The following is a 24,388-nucleotide window of genomic DNA, read 5'->3' as shown; positions in this document are numbered from 1 at the left end:
GGATTCCTCTTCCAGTGATGGAGAGTAGAATGGGGGCTGCAGCATGAAACAGGAAGGAGATAAAATCTTCTCCATTTCCCGCTTCTGCTAAGTGAAGCTTTTCCCCAAGCCACAGCTTTCAATACCCAAAACAAAAGATCACAAATCATCATGTGTGCAGAAATGAAAACGGTAACAGCAGTTTGGGGGGGGAGGGGGAATCAGTTTTGCTAAACCCTAGGAATGTAAAACTGCAGCCAATCCATTAAACATTTTTTAAATCAGCAAAAATATTAAAAATTTACAATCGCTCACCACCATTTTTGTACAGAATATTTTGTTAATGCATTAAATTAGCATTACACAGGTCAACATTAAAATGTTAACATCATAGGATAAAACCACAGGCAGACTTTCAATACCTTTATGGAGGTGGTCACCCTTACCATACCCTCAAATCAGAATGAAGTTCATTAAATGGACTAAATCATATGTACCAAAAAAACTAAGTCCAATAGAGGATCAAGCTGTTAAGCTTCTCAGTTTTAAAGAATTAAAGCTGTTTCCACATGCCCTGGATTTCATGCTGTTAGGAAGTGCTTCCCAACTCTCTCCACAACATTGTAGTCATTCATGCACTTGGTTGATGCTTCTCTGGCTTTTCTCCAATCTTTCCCAAAGTTGGTTTGCTCCATTTTTTAAAGGAAAATCACAGCAAAGCCCGGATGACAGCTGTGTGAGTGGGAAAGTCTGGATTTCCTCCAGTCCCACCTGCATATCAGTCATTTTTCCTGCCTATTACTGAGGTTGCCATTTCCTCCCTCCACCAACAATGGCCTGTTAAAAATAAGCAATTGAATATTGTTATAATGCTCTAATCTGTACATCAGATTCTCTCTCATTTTCTTTTTAAATAAAGTTTCTACTGCTTTTGTTGTGGAGGAATATGGGGAAAGGCTTATTTTACACTGAAAGAGGCTGGAGACTTAAAAAAATGAAACGGAGTTCAGAAAACCTGATACACAGATAGCAACTATGGAACAATATTTAGCTGTTGATCGGGGGATTGTATAGAGAAATTATGGGGAAACCTGTACGCGGGAAGCTTCTTTTCCCATGTGAAAAATATATATAAGTACCTTCTATTCAAACTCAGAATTATTTTTCTGTTGGAACGTTGAATGTGAAAAGTCCTGTTTATTCGTTTAGCAGCCTTTATGTACCCAACCCACTAACTCAGTTTTGAAATACAATATATCTATAATCGTGAACAGCAACACTGACAATACACTGAAGAAAAAGCACACATTCCACCAGCATTTCCCCCACTATAAAATACAGAAAGGAAAACATCACTGGACAATGGAATTCTTTCGTACCTGTGGTTCTCCACCTCACATCCTCTGTGAAATCCATTTTTCAGACTGAGCTTGCAAGGAAAACATTTGATTGCCCGTTTGGTCATGAAAAAAATGTTTTGAGGATTTGGAACCCAACTGGATTTTTAACAATTTGGCTTCATCCCCATCATTGCTATTAGCCAACGGACACTCTCATCATCCTAAGAGATTCATAGTAGCTATTTTGTATGCATCAAGGAAAAGAGAAAAGTATTACAGCAAATGTCTGGCAAACATTATAAACATTATTAACACAAACTGGTGAAGATACATAGAACGCTCCAACCGTAACAAACAAACAAAAAAGGGTTTCATACCACAGGTTTACCGTGAAAAGCAAATGTAACATTATCCTGAAAGCCAGGTAAATTCGTATCTCCCTCGCCCAAACTAGGAAAAGCTTTTCCTTTGGTTTCATTTTAAAGAGTTTCTAAGCATGGTTCTTATAGTAGGTAACATTCCCAAACATATGACTGCAGTCCCCTAAAAAAAAAAAGCATATGGATAAAATCTATAGCTTACACCCAAGTAGGTTCTATTATTTTTGTGGGTTAATTCCATCTAAAGCTTCCATATACATCAGGGAGGTGATTTCCACCAATGTTCTCCGCCCATAGCAAATCTTTGACTCCCCCAAATTAATCCTGAGAGCCCCCCATTCCTGAGGAGCAGCATTTGGGGGAGGAGTCATGTCAGGCTGTAATTGGAAGCTGGCAGTCAGTTCTGCCAACAAATCCTTGCACCTGCAGGAATTTTAAACAAGATTAAGCTAATGTTTTCTGTTCACTTTAACATATTGTGCGCTCGTTTCTTAAAATGGGATTCCCAGCTATACTCAGATGAGGTATCAGGGAAACCAGAATATGAAGAAGAAAAAGGAAGCATTTGATAACAAAGCATTCAGGAAATGCTCAAAATCTTCAGAAAGACTGCCCTTTGATTTATATATATATATATATATATATATAAAATTGTGAAACTCTAGCAACGGCTGAAGCAGTTGATGGTTTATTTTGATTCTACCTTACTTGGTCCCTTCTACCTAGCAAAAAGTGGCAATTTTTTAAGGATCAGGCTACCAAGACTATCACAAAGAAAAACAGTGATATGCAACCAGCCAGCAAATCATGGAGAGGAACACTGGGAAAGCCTTCCAGGGAGGGGACAGAAGAAAAGATCAAGATTATAGCAACACTCATACGGCTTGGAAAAGCTTCCTGCATGTCCTTCTATGTGCTCTGTACCAAGGCCAACTGGCAAGAAATGCACGTAGACTGGGACAGACTTCAGCACTGGGATCTCTTACATCTACTCATGCATATCTTCACAACATGAACACACACTTTCAAATGTTGAATGGGGACTGGTGCCCAAGGCACTTGCAATTGCTAATATATTACAAGGCTATAGTAATCTGGTCAAGAAAAGCTAACCAATATGCTAGGGGGGAAAAAACAGAACAAAACACAATTTGCCAGCCATGCAAGAAACCTGAGATCTGCAGCCACCAAAACACCCTAGACCGGCAGCTGACTCTCCCTGAAATGACGCAGTGTATCACACCAAAGTATACGCACAGTCTGAACATAGGACGAGATCCTGCCCAATCCTTTTCCATTGTAGGCAAGTAATTAGATATTTTTTGCCTGCAAGGATTTCACATGACCCATGGGGCAGAGCTACATAGTTCTGTCCTATAGGAGTCAACATTCCCAGTGGGGAACAACCCTGACCTCTCAACCTGACTACATCATCTGCTGTAGCAATCAAGCAGGTAGAAATCCATATTGGTCCATCAGACACCCAGCTTGGATCTCAGGTTGTTGTATATAAAAAAAGTTATGCATTTTGTAAGAGAAATCCAGCAGGTGGCATAAAATCCAGCTTTACAATTAAGTATTTTATGAAACTCAGTTTAAAACCCAGTTTTGGTGAGCATTTAAACAGGAATAAGCTGTTCAGCTCTTGCAGCTGAAATGGTGGCAGCAGTTAGGAGCCTGCATTTTTTCACTAGTTAAACTGGCACTAGAATCTGAGTAATACTGAATCAGAATGTATCCTGATTGTATGTTTTAAAGCATGAGATAATCTGCAAATATCACTCCTTCACATGAGCTTCATAACCTGCTGCCTTGAAGCTAAGACAGGTTTCATGACTTCAGTGTAGTTTCTTGTAAACTTGTCCTTGAGAACGAAATGTAGCCAAAAAGGGGGCCCAAATATCATAAAGCTCCCCCAGCAAATGCTGTCTAAACTTGTGGTTTATATTAGCATATAGCAAACAGAATACTTAACATTCCCACTCCTCCCAAAAATACTTTGCTTGCGAAAAACCAAGGATTTAAACATAGATAAAGTTGAATTGCTTTTTTCCCCAAAGCTCACATAGATTAATCACTACATTAATCTCTTTCCAGGAATGACAATGACAGCATGGAGGTTGCATCAGTATAATCTATGTGTATGAAATGCTGACGCACCAAAGCACTGCGCTCAATGATATGCTCTAGAATGAGGAGCAACTGAGGAGTATTAAAGGCATAGAGAGATGTACATATTTACACTCCTGCCATTACTGTCAGCAACAGAGCATAAATTCTCAATGTCTTGCAAAACACCAATGGCTGGGGAAGCCAAGCAACATGCAAAAGCCATGTCAGTTCCTACATCCAAGATCATTTACCAAGTAGTCACCCATTTGGTAATGGCCTTGTCAAGTCGACCTGCTAAATGACTAGAAAGTAGTGGCCAATTTTGCTCTTCTGCCTCCCATCCTCAACTTGGTCTGCAAGCAACACTTCACCCCATGGAGATCAGCTATACCACCTGCTAATGCCTGCAGGCAAAGCTGCTGTTTAAGGTATTGGAGCTGGGGCCAATCAAATAGTTAGTAACTCTACTGTCACAGGCAATGAGAGCTGATCCCATCTCAGAGCTAAATGTATGGCAGAATCCACTATATATTTCCAGGCTAAGTAGAGAAGCAATTGAATTACATAACTGAGAAGGAACAGGCTTCTTGAAGTGTTTACATTTGTTTTCCAAGGAGTTTCTAACCAGAGGTCAGATAAGATTTGTAGTAATGTAGTTAATATAAATAGAAATGTGTCAGAGGCATGTACCCACCACAAACGGGTGTTTTTAAAACCCTTCAATAGTAGCTGAAGCTTGCAATGCATCTGTCAGTCACAATGAAACAGTAAGTATAAATTTACCCTTGAAGTCTCTAAGAAACACAGTTAAGACTTCTCAGATCTGCTACACAAAACAGCAGCCCTATGTCCCCTCCTCTAAATGCCACTGGAGGAAAGAAAACGAAATGTGTGACATGACATGAGTATATTTTAAGCTGCCCTGTTGCAAGTAGCAGCCAATGAAAATAATTGGGGAAGGGATAGGGAAATCGGACCTCATGATGCGACGTGACGTCAAGTATTCTGTAATGTCCTGTCAAGAGAGGAGGAGATGACATAAGGCTGCTGGTTTTGGCTGCAACCACACTTTTCTTATAATGCCTACTTCTGTGTACTACATCCAGAGAATTCCATGTCAGAAATTTAAGAAGGGCCAGACAAAAAAAACCTAGGACTAATGCAGATTTTAAATACAAAAGCTCCAAAGCCACCCAAACAAAAGGGAGATTTTGGTTCCCCGGTTCCACAACAAAGAGATCTTGCTGCCTGCTCCAAAAATGTCTGCACGCGGCATGTGATTATGTCAGAAACGGAGAACAGTCCTTGTGGTTTCCCCTGAACAGAATCGCAGAGTTTTGAGAGGAAGAGAGTAGTAATAAATAGTTCCATGGCCTCATCTCCAAGTATGAAACTTCATGTGATCTTCAGCGGTGATTTCTTGTGAGCACAAAGGAGCGTGACATAAGGAACCCCGATGAATGCCCACCTCTCACTGGGCCAGAATTTAATGACAGGGCCTTGTTCGGGGATCTCTGAGACGGCGTCAAAATAGGCAAATAAGACACAGCCCAGGTAAGCGGCAAGACAGATGAGGATGTGCCTAAGAGAGAAGAGAAACAAAAGGTAAAGAGAGCACTCTGATCAAAGGAGACTTCAGATTCCCCTTCCAAAATAAAATTATCCCCTGGTGTACAGGATCAGAGCTGACATGAATAAGTAACTTGGAAAATCTGCATGGGGCACATACCTGTGACACAGATGAGCAATATTCACACAGACTTGCCTTATATCGGTTCAAGTCAGACATAATGTAAAACTATAGTTTATTTTAACAGTGGTTATTTTGTGAAACTAGGATTCCCACACACATGCCCTCTAACAAAAGTTTGCTTTGGCAATTTTTGGTTTGATTGCCTTCTCTCTGTAGGCTGAGGAGGCATCATCAGGACAGTCAAAGACAGAGGATGTGCAGAATATAAATGTAGCAAATAAGACCTTCACTGAGAACTTTGATGTAGACTTGTACACATGGACAGATGCATGCTTATTCATCACTGTGAAGTCCCAAGAACATCAATGCAGTATTTTCTCTTGCTTGGCTATGAATAAATAAGCATGTCTTAAGGCTGCATACAGAGACAGCTGGATATCAGGGCTTGCTACTCATTTTTCACAATCCCTTTGACAAGAATATTAATTGCATCACCAAACACTGATCCAAAACTCTGCTTTGCTCCCACCACACATTTCTGATAAGTGACTTTCTTCTTTTAAAAAACACATTTAAAGCGAAGCATGAATGTTCAGTCATTCTTTTTTTTTTTTTGGCCTGGTGCCTGATTTGCAAATAAATCAATAATATCAACTTTTTGAACAGTAGCAAAAAACCCCTTTGTAAGAAGGGGAAGAGTGTCACCTAGTGACATCGTTGGGATCAGCCAATCTTCACTCTCTGTGGGGAGCATGGGCAGAATCAGCCGGAGAAGGGGAAGCCTGAAGTGGATCCTGAATGGGGAATAGGCCCACTTCGGTGGACTCAGAAGGGTGCAACTCTGCTTCGAACAGCCGTTAGTGCATAGTGTGTACAAAATGCAAGGAAAGTGCTCTCCCAGCATTCTCACTGCTGTAATTATGTATCTCTGAGACAGCCCAAGTTATACAGAGTCAGACTACTGATCCATTTCCTCCACTACCATCTACACAGCAGCGGAGTGCCAAGAGGGCAGGGCGGGGGTGCGTCATGCACCAGGCGCACGCCTGGGGGTGGAAAATCGCCCCATGGCCCCTCCCTCTTTTCCCCACGCCTCCCCCACAGCACCCCTCCCACGGCACACGCCCACACTGCCCCCCTTCGTACACTTACCTACGTTCCTTTTCTTTTTTTAGTACTTTTTGAGGCTGAAAAAAGCGGCCTATTTACAGTTCAGGCTAAAAACTGCCTAAGGAACTACAGTTCCCAGGAGACCTTGGAGCTCACAAGGTCTCCTGGGAAGTATAGTTCATCAGGCAGTTTTTTCCCTGAACTGAGAAGAGGCTGCTTTTTTCAGCCTCAAAAAGTACTAGAAATAGAAAAGGAACGTAGGTAAGTGTGGGAAGGGGAACAGGGTGGGGGCGCTGCGGGGTGGCATGGGGGGGGGGGGCGGAAAAAACACACTGCGCCTCTGCATCTACGTTGCCCATCAGTAGCAGTCTGCAGCATCAAGCAAACACAGCTGCATGGAATTGTATCACTGGAGAAAACAGGACTTAACCTAGAATCGCATGTGCTCCAACACCAAGTCTTCACTCATGCAGATATTAATGTTATAACAGAGTTGGTTCCTGCAGTGACTGAATTCTCTATTTGGCCACCCGACCCTGGGAAACAGTGAAAAAATGAGCTCGTCTGAAAACCAGCACAAAGGACTCACCAGACACAGTGCAAATAGGGGAAGTTGAATGATGACCAGATCTCACAAAATACTTTGTCACTGATCCAGCAGGAAAATGCCAGCGTCCACCAAAGACCAGAAAAGAGTCCCAGCTTTAACACTCGCAAGTTATCACACCTGAAAGCAAAAGGGGGAGGAAAGTGAAATAATTACATAGGTTGGTAAGAGAGAGCCAGCGTGATGTAGTGGTCAAAAGCAAGTAGACTCTAATCTGGGGAACCGGGTTTGATTCCCCACTCCTCCACATGAGTGGCAGACTCTTATCTGGTAAAGAAGATTTGCTTCCACTCTCTGACATTCCTGCTGGGTGACTTTGGGCTAGTCACAGTTCTTTGGAACTTTCTGAACCCCACCTACCTCACAAGGTGCCTGTGTGGGGAGAGGAAGGGAAAGTCTCCTTACAGGAGAGAAAAAGGGGTATAAATGTAAACTCTTCCTCTTCTTCTTGGTGACATGCAAATAAATAAAAGGCTGTTAAGATGCAAAAGAAATTCCCTGGCATGATTAGAACCACATGACATGCACTGCTGCCACTTCACACTATTGGGTCAACCACACTGTAGAAGCTGCATCATTTCAGCCTCAATTCCCCCGACTCCCCTCACAAACAGCTGGCAGCCCCTGGCTCAATTTATAATAGTTCAGGAAAAACAAATCATTTTCCAAAAAGTGAGAGAACAAAATTGTTTCATCCCTATTCCAAAACTTAGACCTGACAGGCTTCTGACAACACACTTCCTCCCAAAAGTTGCCAAATGGCAGATAAAAGATGCTCACTGGGAGGCCTTGCCACAGATTCTACATTTGTTTTCTTTATTAAGTCTAGAGGGATAGCCTTGTTGGTTTGTTCTGGTGGCAGAAAGTGCTGTCAAGTTGCAGCTAACTTATGGTGAGCCAGTAAGGTTCTCGAGGTAATAGAATAGAATAGAATAGAATAGAATAGAATCTTTATTGGCCAAGTGTGATTGGACACACAAGGAATTTGTCTCCGGTGCATATGCTCTCAGTGTACATAAAGAAAATACATTTGTCAAGAATCATAAGGTACAGCACTTAATGATTGTCATATAGGTCTAGTAAGCAATCAGGAAACAATCAATAGTAATAAAAACATAAAATGTAAAATCATAAAATAAAATGAAATGTCAGCACAGGCTATAGTCATACAGTCATAATTGGGAGGAGATGGGTAATAGGAATGATGAAAAAAGTAGTGCAGTAATTATATAATAAATATATAATAAATAGTTTGACATTATCGAGGGAATTATTTGTTTAACAGAGTGATGGCATTCGGGAAAAAACTGTTCTTATGTCTAGTTGTCTTGGTGTGCAGTGCTCTGTAGCGACGTTTAGAGGGTAAGAGTTGAAACAGTTTATGTCCAGGATGCGAGGGGTCAGTAAATACTTTCACAGCCCTTTTTTTGACCCGTGCAGTATACAGGTCCTCAATGGAAGGCAGGTTAGCAGCAATTGTTTTTTCTGCAGTTCTGATTATTCTCTGAAGTCTGTGTCGCATCTTGTTGGGTTGCAGAAACCAAACCAATACAGTTATAGAGGTGGAGATAACAGACTCAAGGATTCCTCTGTAGAACTGTATCAGCAGCTCCTTGGTCTGGTTGAGCTTCCTGAGTGAGCGCAGAAAGAACAGTCTTTGGTGGGCGTTGTTAATGACATTTTTGATATTAGGGGTGTCCATTTCAGGTCATGAGATATGATGGAGCCTAGAAATTTAAAGGTCTCTACTGTTGATACTGTGTTGTCTAGTATTGTGAGAGGAGGTAGGATGGGAGGGTTTCTCCTGAAATCTACCACCATTTCTACGGTTTTAAGTGTGTTCAGTTCTAGATTGTTCCAGTGGCACCACGAGGCTAGTTGTTCAACCTCCCGTCTGTATGCGGTTTCATCGTTGTCTCGAATGAGACCAATCACTGTTGTATCATCTGCAAGGTAAGAGATGAACATAGATATTTTTCCCTACCTCTAGAGGCAGAGATGCAATGGGGATACTTGGGGCAGTTCGCCCCAAGCGCCGCCTTTGCAGTCATGTGTTGGGGGTGGGGCGTGTCAGGGGCAGGGTGGGGCAGGGTGTGTGGGCAGTTCATGTCCTGGGCACAGTTTTGCCTCCCTTCGTAACTGCCTACCTCTGCATATCAACCCAGGACTTTCTTAAGAGTTTTCTCATCCTGATGCTAACCAGGGCTGATCCTGCTTAGCTTTTGAGACCTGATAGTATTGGGATAGCCTGGGCCATCCAGGGCAGGGCTCTTTGTAGCCAAAAATTATCTAAAAGAGTTTTGTAGCTCCCTAAGAACAAATCTTTATGCTCTAAGAAAGGGAAGTAAAGCCTGTGGGTGCATTTTAGCTCCATGACTCTGCCTTGCTTTGGTGGCGAGATGCGTTTCAAAGAGAAATAGAAGACCACCAGAGATGCAATCATGACAGTTATTTCCTCATTTAGATGTCACATGCCTGGGGCTCCCCACTGAACACCCTCACAAAGCCGAACTGCTTCATGCAAAACAGACAGAGACAAGACAGCTACCCACCTTCTAAGCTCTGCAATTAGTAGCACGGTACAGGGAATAGCCATTGTCATCAGCGAGATGTTATTGATGGCCGGCTTAATGAAGGCAAGGCAAGTCGTTACACCAGAAAGGATCCCCACTGCTGCTTTAAATCGGCCTCTGAATAACAATAAGACACATGTTTAAAAGTTACTCAGGTTTTAAATCAGAAGAGGCAGCAAATGTCAACATAAGACAGTAAACTGAGGTTGCATTTGTTGATAGCGACCATATAACCCATTGAAACACTGCCCTCTCTTTCAAAGGAGCCTGGAAATGTTCCACCCAACTCAAAAAATTGTCACTAAAAAAAAGGAGGGGAATAAGTGCTTGCTAAAACATCCTTGAATTAATGGCTCCCTTTCAGTCCTCAAGACCAACCCACCCCATCCCACCTCCCAGTGATTCTTTAAGTGGTGAGGTACAGCCCTTGTGAATCGCTAAACCTGAAAGATACTTGGGGGGGGGGGGTGTCCTCAGGCATTGATCCTTAGAGGATAGCTCCTCCCTCATGAGTCTTTCAGATAAGCCCTCCTCCTACAAGGAGGGCTGGAGGAAGCAGGCTAGGAGGAAAGGTTGCATAGAGGATGACAAGCTCTCCTCTTCTCCTGTGAGTTCAAGAAGGGCTGGACGAGAGCAGGTTAGGCAGAAGGGTAGCGCAGCGGATGCAAATAAAATTCTGCCAGAATTTTTATTCCCTTGGGTCAGGAAGATTCCACCAGACCAACTTTTGGAGCCTCTTACACATTTTTTTTCTAGTATCCGAGACTTGGGAGAAAACAAGATACAATTCTATGGGAGGAGTTTAAAGCACATTGATGGCAAAGGAGCTTTCTCAACAATAATTGCGGGGAGGGGCCCCCTGTTGTAGCTGAGAATCTATTTGGGATTCCCAGGATTAATCCAACTTCAATTGAAGCCCTTCACAGCATCCTAACTGGTACCATTGATAGATTCTTCTGATTTTCCTTTGTTACCAAGAAAGGGAGTTTGAAAAGGGAAACGTTTAACCTTGTTAACAACCCTATCTGAAGAGGCAGTTTCAGATAGCCGACTTTCATCTCACACTTTATATTTAGGTACAGGCAAGGGATGCAACATACATGCATATATTGGCTAACGTGGAGGAAGCACACTAATCAAATCCAGTTCACACCCCTTTCAAAGGAAGCAGCTGCAAAACTTCCCACTACTTTTCACAGCAGATATTCTTCAGTCACATCTCCTTTATACTTAGGCAACGGGGGAAGTTTGCACTACGGTGTATTTATACAACTGCAAAATGTACAAGGATCGTTCCTCTTGAGAATAACAGCAGTAAAATGGCTGAAGGGTTTCACTGCTGGTTTCAAAATCCTTCTGTAACAATTTAGTGCCAGCAACACAAAACCTTGTGCAGCTGCCATCCAATCGCGTGTTCAAACTCTGTATGCAACCTCAAAGGAGGATTTCTGATTCGTTTAAGATTTGAAGGTGGGTGGGAAAAGCAGATTGTGTCAGCATTTTGACACAAGCACCCGGTGCAGAATTCCACAGGCATAAACAAGGATCATACAAGTCACAAGACTAGGCTGACAGCAGCAAGCTCCAGAAAGCTATGCTGCAAGCTTTTTGAGCAGCATTCTGGTTGAAGGGTCAAGTCAGGGCACTCTGAAAAATGAGACGCTAACCAGTAAACAGAAACAAATCACAAACAGATGATTTTAGGAAGTCAGAAAAGTAAAGATGTTATTCATTTTATGCCAACAAAGGAGGCTAGAATGAAGGCAAAAGAATGGCAGTTTAAGGCTCTTTACCCTTCAAGATTCCCTGACCACATTTGTTTGTCTGGCTAGGAACCTCAGGGTGCCGTAAAAGCAGCTGAGGCATATTTTCTAGGTTATAGAGGCAAACTTTGCAGAAGAAGAGACTGAAATTATATCCTCCCCCTTTCTCTCCTGTAAGGAGATTCAAAAGGGCTTACAAACTCCTTCTCTCTCCAGTCCCACAACAGACAACTTATGAGGTAGGTGGGGCTGAAAGAAGTCTGAGTGAACTGTGACTAGCCCAATGTCACCCAGCAGGAATGTACGAGTGGGAAAACAAATCTGCTTCACCAGATAAGAGTCCACTGCTCATGTGGAAAAGTGGAGAATCAAATCTGGTTTGCCAGATTAGAGTCCACCTGCTCTTAACCACTACACCACGCTGAAAGTCCAATGAGACTCATTGTTGATCCATGTGAACGCTGAGTATTCTTAACCTACATTCCCCAGTATTCCCACACTGACAAGGGGAGATCTTGTCCAGGGGTCCCAACATGGTGCCCATGGGTGCCAGAAAATACTGACACCTTTTCTGACACCTGTCAAGCATTTTTAGGAAGTGGGTGGAGCCAGATAGGGCTTAATTGGCTGTGCAGATTTTTTAAACTGCTGCTTTGACAGTAGCTGCCACCACAGCATAAGGATCTACAATGTGTTACTGAAGTTATCCTGTGGCAACCATTTTGTGGCTGGTTCTGCCTCCAGTGGCAGCCATTTTGTGGCTGTGCCATCATGCTATGTCAGAATTCCAAATGTGCCCCAAAGGTCCAAAAGGTTGGAACTGCTGAGCTTGTCTATTACTGCTGACTGTACCCTGAGGGTTGTTCACAATAAGCAATTAACATTACTTAAGACATTACCTGTCTTTTTTAAATATTTTGGGTAGGTATCTTCTGGGAAACCACATGGCCAGAGCGCACATCAAAACCCAAAGTATAGCAAGTTCATCAAGCATCTGACCCAGGAAACTGAGCGTAGCATGGAAGTAGACTGATCCAATTCCTAGGAGGACACATTTGAAAATAAAGAGTCATTCCAGCTTACAATACAGCTACAAAAATTCTTCTCAGTAAGCTTCAACAAGAACAGATGTTGTTGCATGGATGAAGGATGTTGGGAAATTAAAATTACTTGTGAGTAACAAATAACTGGAACTATATATTATGCGCTTGTGTGTGCCAAAAAAGCAAACAAGTTGCATAACCAAGATTTAAAATGAACACATCGCATTTCTAAAAGCGTTTGGATTGAATCTCAAAGTGATCCTGCGTAATTTTTTTGCTGGCAGTATGAAAAGATGCACTAGATAGCAGAGGGAAGAGAAAGCCATTCTAGAAGCATGCCACTTGCCGTTCTTTGGTACTGACTCAAGTACTGCCAGGGTTTTTCTTATTCAGAGTATTCCAGTATATAGGTTATACTATTAAAATCTTTCAATCAGAGAACAAGGAATACATTTCTATATCTCTTGATTCGGCCTAACGTGGATGAAACCCTGGGCCTTGTGTATCTTGGGAATCACATTTCCCTTTACGTTCCCCCTATCAAAATCTGGGAAGAAAATCTCTGCATGAACAAGCAGCAGAACCTTCCCTGTTATGGCATTCATACTACTCTTTAAAGTGTTCCAGTCTCTTCCACTCATTGCTCATGAAGGTTTTTTGTATTTTTGGAAGTGTGGGTTGGGGGGACAAACAAAACAGGAAGCAGAGACGTTTAACCTTCTCTTGCTGCTTACAGCCAAGGCAGGGCTACTGCAGCTCACAAAATCCATGGCAACTGACACCATCTTATTTACAACAAACTATACTGAGAGGATCAAAACTGAAACAGAAGTTCAGAGCCAGTATGGTGGACTGGTTAGAATGTAAAGACTAGGGTTGATTACGCAGAAAGTGTCCGGTGTGTGAAGGGGGCAAATGTTTGTTGCAGTAAGATTTCTAGTATGGACCTGTTTCTTGGAGCCCCGTTTTCACTTTCCATTCTCTCCATGCAAAAAAAAGACTACTTTTAGCGCGACGTTTAATTTGCTTTGCTGCCAGAGTGCAAAGACTCTTCAGTGAACACAGCTTTGCCCCGGACATGGCCAGCTTTCCATCTCCCTCGCTCTGCGATCCACATCTCCCCCTTCCCCCCTTCCATGTTGCTGGCTCCTTCAAGTTAAAGAGAACAAGTTCATTTCACATGGGATTAGACCAATTGGCCATGCTGGCAGGGGCTGATGGGATTTGTAGTCCATGAACATCTGGAGAGCCGCAGGTTGCAGACCCCTGGATTAGACAAAACGCACATGTGGATAGATCAATATTTCAACATAATAAAAACAGAGTGCTTGGAAATCACAAGCCACTCTGTCCTCTGAAGGAAGCAGCAGCAGTAGAAAGTTTTTAGGGGGGAGGAAAATACTGTTTATAGCAGGGTTCTTGCACAAAAATGCCCCCTTTTTTGGCAGAGTGTGGGCCAAGGAATTGCTTTGCTCTTTCATTTTTTTTTTTTTTTTGGGGGGGGGGATTATTTTTGGAACAGGAATATGGATAGAAGTGCAGTTTAAAAGCCAGCAATTTTGACTACCAGGTGTAGTGAGTCTGTGGCTTTAAGAAAAAGTGATTTTATGATCTATGGCTTTAAGAATAGGTGGATGGGTGATATTAAGAGAACTGAAGAGAGGCCCGGAGAGTCCCCTGCAGAGAAACCCCACACCTAGCAGGGACAGCCTCCTCGCATGTAAACAAAAAACCATGAGGAGACCCCACTGCAAATCCACTGCACACTGAAGAGCCCCAAGGTAAGTGTTCTATGCATAATGGGTCTCGGATTTGGGAGACCCAAGTCCGAATCTCCACTCCTCCATGAAAGCTTCCTGGGTGACCTTGAGCCAATATACAGCCATGCCTAAGCTACCTCACAGGGTTGTTGTAAGGACAAAATAGAGGGAAAGAGAACCATGTTTATGAGGTCCTTGGAAGGTGAATGGAATAACAATGTACTAAACAGATATAAGTGTCTTCTGAGTCAGGCAAGTTTTTATGGCAAATATGGAAACAATTTTTCCACTATTACCTAGTGCTAATCTCCATTTTCAGAATATTGTATTTTCCTTTGTTTTCAAATCACATATGCACAGTCACATAGAAGGACTTACCAACCACCACTAGCAGGGTCCATATTAAATATATTCCATTGTTGAAGCAGGATGCATATTGTCGGAACAAGCACATACATATAGGTGGCAAAACAAAAAATAAGATGTTGCTTATCTAGGGGGGAAATGAAATAAATGTATTAAAAAAGCTCGAAGGAATGGTGAAATAAATTTGTATGATAATTTTTATTTCGATCATCAGAAGGTTTATTGAGTCAGAAGGTTTATTGAGTCAGAAGGTTTATTGAGTTTATTGAGCAGGACCCAGCAGCAATTGTGGCAAGATGATTAAGCCCCTTTCCACAAAACCTGCGGATAATACGTATTCTGCATACTAGTACAACCATTCTTCAAAATAGCTACCCTTTAAAGATAATTATTTGAAAAATAACTATTTGATTGCCTGGGTAGGACTCTGTCCAAGGCAAATGGTGAGGAATATTTTGCATGTAGCAGCAGCAGTGAAGGGAGACAAGTGACATGACCGTCACATGCCAAAAGGCTCAGGGGCCTGACAGAGCAAAACCATCCCACCCTGCTCAGAAGATCATAGTCAAGAACTGCACCCCCTATTCACAGAACTATTCACAGAAACATGTTCTGGAGGAGTACTCCTTCATTCACTGAGCAGAACTCATAGCACACTTGCTAAAAAGGTTGGCCTAGACTCTCCCAAGACAGCATTCACATTTACAAAAACAGTGAAAGGTACATCTTATAAGAGCTATTCAGGATAGCAAGTCTGCCTTCTGTTTAGTTGCGATTTTTGTTCAGGAGATAATTTGGCATGCTTTCCTCTAAAACAGGGCCCACTTTCTGTGATTAGGATGTTTTCCAGAAAGACACCGTTCCCTCCATGATGAAGACAGCCTTCCTTAGATCAGTTTGAAGAGGCCCAATTTGTTTTTGTCTATACTGGGACAGAATATTAGTATGAGTAATATTAGTGTTACTTATTTCTCCTTTTAGCAACGAATGTACATGTAGTATGTAGCAAACGAATGTTTGCTAGCTAGGAGCAACTGTAAAGTGTGCATGGCCTTAATTTGTGAAGTTCTTGTCACAGATTCTAACTTTACCTGGTGGTTAAGCCCTTACGAAACAAAGTTAACTTGTCCAAACTCTGGAAACAAAGTTTTGGTTGATCTAGTTTAGTAGTCCCCAAACCACAGTTAACATAAAACCTGCCTATCTGTTTGCTGGTGATATGGTGGCCTAAGTGGGTGGGTACCCTTGTTAGACTGGACCCCCTCCCCCAAGGGATTTGGGGCAGGTACTGGGGTCAACCTGGTTACACTCAGCCAGGACTTCTGCAAAAGAGCTTCTTTGGATTGGGGGGAGGGGGTCCTTAAAAAACAGCACAGTGGACTGCTCAAAGAAAGGTAGCAACAACTTATAAAAGAAAAATAATTTATTTACTTAAAGCAATTGTTGCCAACCTTTTTTTTACTTGCATACCCTTTGGCAACCCATTTCCCAAAAATTGTACCGCCATATTAGCCAACCCATTATGTAATTTTTTTTGTGTACCCCCAAAAGATTTGGCGCGTACCCCTGGAAGTACACATACTCCAGGTTGGGAACCATTGATTTAAAGTAAAGCTTTACTTAATAAAGTAGGTCTATACATTTCATTTGCAAAGCTAGTTTTAACACCTAACCACTTCAGACCTATTTCTACCATCTTTTGGTTCTGTGAATTTTAAAGAGAACAAAACACCTTTTTTTGGAGCAGTAAATATTTTTGTTTTTTAACATGAAGCATCAGATACCCCTTAACTTCAACTGGCAGAAAATGCTCCCAGGCTATTGCTGCTTAAGATCTTTAGCTACACCCAACAAATGTAGAAGCCATGTAGTATTTACCTAAAAGGTCACTGCCTGCTACTACACAAACAGTTCTCTGACTCAATCTGGGGCCCAAACATGTAATTTCACCAGCATACTGTTGCAAACTTCATTTATGCTTCCTGGGAAAGGCTGGGGGAGAGAAATTATCACTCCATACCAGAGGTTCTGCTTTTGCACCTATAAACCGAAGACCAGTCCCTACCACTTCAGTTAAATGAACTTTTGCCTTTCATGATAGGTTCTAACTGACCAACTGGGAAGTTGCTGCCAGAAAAGGGGGAAGAACTAATGAACTAACTTGTAACTACACTATAATTCAGTCCCGCTAAGCACTTTACAGCCCCAGTAATTATAGTTATTTAAGCATGTGCTTCCATAACATACCCCCAGTGAAAGGGCTTTCAAATGCTTACCTCAAACCTTGGCATTAACACATCCTACAATTCTAGTTTGGCTTTCCAGTACATACCAAGAATGTATTTTTCTTTTGGGTGCTGTGTGGTTTCTGGGCTGTATGGCCGCGTTCTAGCAGCATTCTCTCTCCTGACGCTTTCAATAGCTTCTGCGTCTGTGGCAGTGTGAAACGGCCAGGGAGAGAATGTTAAGCTAGAATCGGCCATACAGCCCGGAAACCACACAGCACCCAAGTGATTCCGGCCGTGAAAGCCTTCGACAATACATTATATTTTTCTTTTATTTCCCCTTTACCTGCTGTTCTGTATTACTCATCTTTCTGCTTTCTCCACAACTAGTAGGAGCAAAATAAGTTATGCAAAATAAACACATATGTACAGTTCAGAAAAATGGTTTTGCATATTTGTCTACTATTGCTTTTGGTAAAAATCTGGTTTCTTGGATACTGAAGCATTTATCTTTATGGAAGCACAGCACATTACTTTAGACAAACTTATGAACATTGGCTAGGGTAAGCAAGAACTGCTCAACATGGGTGTGCTTACTGAACTGTACAGGGGACCCACCCAAGCTATGAAATATTTGCCCGCACCCTTGGTCACCAGGTTGCAGTGATGAACTTTAATCCGCAGCAACTAGAAAGACAAGATGGTTCACACAGAGAAATGCAGAATTATTGAATACAGACATTATAATGGCATCTGTTCCCATTTTAGCTATGTTTGGAAAGGTTTTTCCTATGTATGCGTGCGCGTGTGTGTGTGTTGCAGACATTCTCCCAACCATATTTGCTGAGTCTGTTTTTCTGATATGTTTTATTCTGCACATGAATGCCTTTAAGACTCTTCCAACGTCTAGACTGTGTATTATTATTTGGGGGATGATTTGGGCTAGGGTTAGGGGTTCTGACAAAAGGATGGCAAACTGATCTCAAGAACTGTGGAAAACAGAATTCACCATTGGATGGAATGTAGAGCCATTTCTTGATGTCACTTTATCCTTGTTAAATATGCAAAGTTCAAGTTTGATGGAAATCTCTGACACCCTCTTCACAGATGTGATGGCCAGGAATAAGGTTTTCATCGTTAGCCACTTCAGATGGATCTCTTTAATAGGCTTCAAGTGTCGCTTAGCGAGGGATGAAACTAATGAATGTAACTTCCAAACTGGACGTCTGGTTGCTCAGGAACTTCAATATCTTCCTCTTCCTTGTCACAGAGAGGAATTCTCCCTCTTCTCTGTCATCTAAACCACTTTCTGCACGAGGTTCCATTTCCTGACATGGACAGTCTCTCCCTCTTTTCCTGTTAAATTAGTCCTTTTGGGCTGCAGAAGTCTGCCCTCTGACTGTGGGATCTCCACCCAAGCTTTCATGGGGGAGGAGGAAAAACTGGATGGAGCCTCGTTTGCACTGAAGCCACACTGAAGGCAAAGACTCTGCATCTCTTCTCTCATGGTGTGCCTGATGAAAGAGAGGAATTCTGACGGTAGGGTGAAAGGCTCATGGATAAATACATTATCAGTTTGTCATCCAGACTTAATATTCGATTTTGTGGGAACTGATCATCCCTGCCTTTTCGTGCACCAAACCAACCTGTAGAAGGGGTGGAAGCTTCATCACGGTCTTGAGCCATGTGTTGAAAATGGTCAGTGCTCATAATCAGCAGGCTAGAACAGACCAGGAAGCTTTCTCCAAACAGTGTTTTGGGGTGTGCTTTTCCAGCTTCTGTTGGGGTATACTCGAGAGCACAGCTACAGCAACTCTGTTCAGCTCACCTGGTTTGGAGGTTGTCCTGTTCTGACTGTGATCAGAGCTTCTAATTCAGTCTATGAGAGAAATCTGTTGCTTTCTTCTCAGTCCATGGCTTGAGCAGCCAAAAAGAGGTACAGGAGCCAGAGCAGAAGAAAATTACCTCTAAAAGAATCATTTTATAAGAATAGTATTCAAATCTTAATGTGTTTTCCATCCAAACTATTAAATCTGAAGGACAATTCTTGAATTCTATTTGAGGCACAAGATCTCTCAGTCCATAGTCCCAATGAAAAGATATTAACATTTTAGCAAACTGGCAACCTAAATGTGCTCAGCAGGTATGAAGTTGGACTGGAAAGATCACTCCCATTGCTTTAAAGATTAATGCATTCATCTTGTTTCAGAATAATGCCATGTCTGAAAAAATATAGGACGTTGCCATGTGTGATGAGTTCTGGGAACCAACTCATGTGTGGAGAATGCCACCTATTTCCTTAAGCCAAAACCAAAAATCATATAACATTCCACAGAACTGTGTTCAATTCTCTGTTGAATTCTCCCTCTTCCCTCTGCCCTCTTACTTCACTCAGGGAAACTAGTCCACTTCTTATTGCTAGATGCCTGGCTTTAACATCCAAACAAAAAAGGTGGTAATTTCCCATGACAAGACCAGAGGGCCAGTCTCATTAGAAAATCTGCCAGAAACTCACTGCATAAGGTAAACACAAACTAATTTAGCATGTGTACTACAAGACACTGCAGAACTGATAGGTGTTTACTCACTTCATTAGAAGATATAATGTCTCCCAGGGGCTTTTAATGTGCAAGTTATTAGGCTGGGCACACTGCATACAAACAACTTCAACCTAATTCTGATGGGGCTAATTCACAATTCTACTTTGATTATCATGTATATAATAGGCCTGTAAGTGGTATCATTCAATTATTGCTTATTTGAAGCTTGAAAATTTGCTGATGTATCTGGGATACATAAAGTAGGGATTATTTTGTCATCGTTTATAATGAGTGATATGAATTGTCATTAGTTGCGCTTTGTCTATAATATATAGGACTAAGTCTGAAGAAGACAACACTGAAATGGAGATAGAGCCGGCAGCCCATCTTATCCTAAAGAAGGATTACAGACTTAATCGGTTACTGCCCAATGACTCTCCTTCACTGAAAGGCCTGTGAAGATTTAATGCATCTGATAATTCATTGCTACAGAGGAAATTTTTTAAAATTCTGGTAGACTATAATATATGAACATCTTTGTTTAAAATCTTGCAGTTTGGTACTAACATGTCTTAATAAATTGCTGCAATGATGTGAACAGTTTTTGATCTATGGCCCTGCAGCCACATCCTCTGTACTTTAATGTGTTTGGTTTGCTAATTTTTAAAAAATAAATGAGACTGAGCTCTCCTAATAATATGGAATTTTTTCTCCGCTTGAAGAAGTTTAAATGGCTGTCCAGAAAACAAGCTTGCATTTTTGCATACTTCGTTTCTTGCCTAGGACCATATGTTTTCTGAGTTTTACTTATTTTTCTGTATATACTTCTAAACTCATTTTCTAGTATAAATAATAGCATTTCAAAATCAATTTGACATCCTGGCTCTGGCCAGAAACACCATACAAAATATTTATACAACTTTTTTAAAAAATTAAGTTTAATTACACTGAGTAACAGCAACTACTTGGACTGACATCAGTGTATTTTCTGGAAGTAAACCCCTCTGAGTAGATATCCTTAGAATTATCCTGTACAATCTTGCACTGATTTAGATGAGTAAATAGGTAGAGAAAACATACTCAGATGTGCTTTCAAACGAAAATAATGCAGTAGGAAAGAAACAGGAAAGTTTGGAGCCGGCAGATACTACTACTGAATTGAGGTTAGAGATATTCTCAGCTCCAGGGTTGGAGCCATTCAAAAGGACAGAGGATTTGACAGCCTGGATTGAAACTGCACATTTACATCAAAGAGTATGTAACCACAAACTGAAGCATAAAGTGCAAGAAGGAATGAAGTTTTGCTGGAGTTTTATGATTATCACTCCTGTGACCTGCTTCACCCTCAGGTAATTAACATTAATAAGCAAGGAACGGACAGTTCTAGCCTCAGGAAGAGGACCAGATGCTGCCTTTAGGACAGTCTTCCCACGGGCAGGATTGAAATTACTAAACAACCAGATACCAGACGGCAGTTTACAATACAACTCTGCACGCAGTTGCGGCTCACATTCCATGAAAACTGACCTAAATGGGCACAGAACCTGGACTGCAAGAAAGTAATCTTGACAACACTGAAGCATCAGCACTGCCCTGGCAACTGACTTTTATTCTAGTCGAAAGAGAACAGGAGGCAAGAGAGACAGGAGAGTACAGAACAATTTCCACTGGAGAGGAGCACCCTTCTGTCCTTGCTAGTTTTGGGAAAGTGTCACCGGCGAAAACAATAGTTACCTGCCTGCGAACAAGGAGTAAAAGCACTGAAAATGGGAAGCAAGCTAATTCCTTTTCTTTCAGGCTCTCCATGTGTAGGTTACACAGGTATGCACAAAGAGATGACTAATGAAAATGCTTATGAGCGTGCAATTTTTATGAGGTCATTTGCAAAGCTTAAGTAACACAGTGCCTATGTGGAAGGAAGGGGGTGGGTGTCTGTGCCAGAGTTTTATGCATACCCTGTGACTGAAGACCCATGAAAAGAGTCCACTCTTTTCTCACTTCAAAAGATGAAATAGTGTACTACGCACAGCTCAATCCTATGTGGGATTAGTTATTAGAGTGTCAGACTAGGATCTCAGCAACAAGTTCCAAAATCCCTGTTCTGCCCCAGCAGACTGCCAGGTGTTCTTAGGCCCATCGTGCTCTCCCTCTGCCTAACCTACCTCTTAGGGCTATTGTGAGGACACTACAGAGGGGAGAACAACACTGTAAGGCACTTTAGCTTCCCAATAGAAAGGAATATGAAATATAAATAGCCATAATCAACGAACAAATGCCCCACGGTGTTCAACAGGCCAAACTTTGGGGTGCACGATCTACCCATATAGCCATAAACATGTTAACTCCAATGAACGACCCCGTGAGTTGAGCACTTCTTAACCCCAGATTGGAGACCACAAAATACCAGCCTTAATGCGCTTAGCAGTATTGTAGACATGATTTGAGCAATATCCGTGTTTATTAAATACTCCTCTTCGCAACCAAGATACCTGATACGGTGCTTTACCCCAAGCCCGGCAACTTGTCTGAACTTGAGCTCCCCCAAAACCCATGCAAAACCCCTTTATACCTGTTCGAACCTATTCGCAGAGCAACCCTTTGGCAGCGCGCCTCTATACAGGATCGCGCTCCGCGCGTGGTGCAACTGAGTGTCTGAGAAACTGGACGCCCCGGGAGGAGGAGAGGCTCTGCGCTCCGGATACGCACCGTGTTGTAGAACTCGGCAATGGTGGGCACGATGGTGTAGTTATCCTCGCACCAGTCCACCTCGGAGCTGCCGGCTCGCAGGTGATCCCACAAGTGGAGGGTGATCATGACTAAAGCCCCCTAGGCTCAGCTGCTCAGGGCCAAGACAGACCAATGCAGGAGGGCCGCCACCGCCAATTCCTCCCTCTGGTGCTGCTGCTGCAGCCAAATATACACCACTCCCTGGCAGCTGCTCGCCTGCAGCCTGTTGGACACCCGACCAGCCGCTGCCTCCTTTGGGGCGCTCTCAAAGCCCGTCCAAGCGGACGCCTACAGACAGCTGATCTGGCCGCCTGTCCGGGCTGGTCTCTGGCACGCCTGCGCCGGAGCGATCGGCTGTCACGTGTTGCCTCTTTTGGACACGCTCACCCCCCCTATGCTCCCACGCACCCTTACTCGGGAGTAAGAGGCCATAAAGCAAACCGGTGTTTAGTTCCGAAAGAAAGTGCGGGGGCGGGCTGTGCACTCAGCCCGTTTGCAAATACAAAGTTTCGGGGGTGGCAGAGTTGAAAAAAGCGTAGTGGTAAAGGAATCGGGGCTACAAACCCCTGCCTGTTCATCGGGGGGTAAATACTATTGAGTGCATTGGTTTTTCTTTTCATGTGCAGATTTCCTGTTCGGTGTTCTTCAGTGCCTGCTGCATTTTGCTTTGTTTTTCAGCTTTTCCCAAATGAACTAATTTGCGAGTCCTGGAAGCGCAACATATAATATTGCTGCAATGCGAGCCTATGCATCAGCGGTATTTAAACCCGAATTCTGCGCGAGGAGTGCAGCGTACGTTGCAAAAGAAAGAAAGAAAGAAAGAAAGAAAGAAAGAAAGAAAGAAAGAAAGAAAGAAAGAAAGAAAGAAAGAAAGAAAGAAAGAAAGGGGCACACTGCCGGGTTGTACCGCTTTGGGTTACAAATCGAGGAGCAAATAAGTTTTTAACCCTTTAGCTGTTCTTTAAATGTTCTGCCTCATGTAGCAAGATAGCACGTTGGAAGGAAAGATCTAATACAGGCGTCTTTTTCCGAGGTCTCGACTAACCTTCCAAAACGATCTCACTTCCAGGCTGAAGTGGTAGGATCCAAGTACCATCTACCCAGCCCTCCCCCATGTATAGGCTGCATATTTCATAGTCTAGTTTTCTAGCCTGATCTAAACATTGTTCACAGTTAAGTGACCAACTGGGGGACGGGTAAAACAGTCTGGTACCATAAACAGTGGGTGGGGAGCGATTTTTGAAAGCTTGCCTATGTAAATATTCCCCAATACAAAAGCCCTACAAGATTTTGTCTGTGGGTTTTGTCTGTTTTGTTTCATGATATGTGTCATCTGGCAGGAAGGGGACGTTGCTTTGGTTTTGCTCAAAAATGAGGTTTTTCCCTCCCTCTGCTCTGCCTATGAGCTATTTTTTTTCTACTGCCTCATTCCTACAAGAATATTAACAGCTAAACAATTTGTACTAACAAATTTGTACAAACAAATTGTTTACCTGTTAATAGTATCCTCTGAGATCTGGTGTGTAGGAGTAAACTCACCTGTATAGTCGACACCCAGAACGTTGTGGCAGTAGGTTTATATCTTGCTTCCAAGGGGAAAGACACTTCTCCAAATGCAAATTATACAACCTGCACACACTGAACCTAGGACTCTTCCATCCAGGCTTCAAAGGGAACACAGTCTCGTTTGTGAAGACTCACTTATTAGAGACTTATGTGCGTATATATCACATTCCAATCCTACACAAGAAGTCTGCTGGATGACCTTGGGCTAGTCACAGTTCTTTGGAACTCTCTCAGTCCTACCTACCTCACAAGGTCTCTGTTGGGAGAGGAAGGGAAAGAAGTTTGCAAGTTCCTTTGAGTCTCCTCACAGGGAAGAAAGGTGGGCTGTACATCCAAACTCTTCTTCTGTTCTTCTATTGCCTTGCTACCTGCTTATGGTTCTGTGTTGTAATGAAACTAAGAGCCCCATCTGTGGTAGTGTGGAGGGGGGAATCTGGCGGTGGAAGTAGTGTGCGGCCCACACTGGCAGATTTACCAATGAAAAGTGACTCACATTCATGTTGCTGGGCACCATCAAACATGAGTCCTGGATATGGGATTTAAACAATTGAACCAATACTACTTTTTAAAACAAATAATCTGTTTTCAAAAACTAGCAGCAGGC

General features: G+C 42.5%; 1 protein-coding gene and 1 long non-coding RNA gene across 4 annotated transcripts; one reads left to right on the top strand and one right to left on the bottom strand.

The window, feature by feature from the left end:
- Positions 1-240: 240 nt before the first annotated feature.
- On the bottom strand, positions 241-22,542 carry ACER2 (alkaline ceramidase 2). 3 transcript variants are annotated; one of them, XM_048503726.1, is made up of 6 exons: positions 22,198-22,542; positions 14,739-14,853; positions 12,457-12,598; positions 9,774-9,911; positions 7,204-7,341; positions 241-5,393 (listed from the first exon to the last, which is right to left on the bottom strand). In XM_048503726.1, the coding sequence occupies exons 1-6, from the start codon at positions 22,303-22,305 to the stop codon at positions 5,207-5,209; spliced, it is 828 nt and encodes a 275-aa protein (XP_048359683.1). In that variant the 5' UTR covers positions 22,306-22,542; the 3' UTR covers positions 241-5,206. The 3 variants fall into 3 exon arrangements, with proteins under 3 accessions (XP_048359683.1, XP_048359685.1, XP_048359684.1); XM_048503728.1 differs by lacking the exon at positions 22,198-22,542 and adding an exon at positions 22,061-22,077; XM_048503727.1 differs by lacking the exon at positions 22,198-22,542 and adding an exon at positions 18,780-18,923.
- A 45-nt stretch (positions 22,543-22,587) lies between these two features.
- LOC125437138 lies at positions 22,588-23,499 on the top strand. The gene is made up of 2 exons (XR_007245140.1): positions 22,588-22,802; positions 22,897-23,499. It is a non-coding gene; the product is annotated as an uncharacterized LOC125437138 (long non-coding RNA).
- Positions 23,500-24,388: the final 889 nt, after the last annotated feature.

Source organism: Sphaerodactylus townsendi, linkage group LG07, assembly GCF_021028975.2.
Source record: "Sphaerodactylus townsendi isolate TG3544 linkage group LG07, MPM_Stown_v2.3, whole genome shotgun sequence".
Lineage (NCBI taxonomy): Eukaryota > Metazoa > Chordata > Lepidosauria > Squamata > Sphaerodactylidae > Sphaerodactylus > Sphaerodactylus townsendi.
Note: the sequence above shows the minus strand (reverse complement) of the source record. Positions and strands in the feature narration are given on the sequence as shown.

Bases quoted from the DNA above. Each gene is read 5' to 3' on its own strand.
- ACER2 (XM_048503726.1), bottom strand. From the start codon at position 22,305: ATGATCACCCTCCACTTGTGGGATCACCTGCGAGCCGGCAGCTCCGAG. The intron at 12,599-14,738 runs GTAAGTCCTTCT...GTGTCCTCCTAG, and splicing joins GACCCTGCTAGTGGTGGTTG to GAATTGGATCAGTCTACTTC. The intron at 5,394-7,203 runs GTGAGTCCTTTG...CTTCTCTCTTAG, and splicing joins CCCTATTTGCACTGTGTCTG to GCACATCCTCATCTGTCTTG.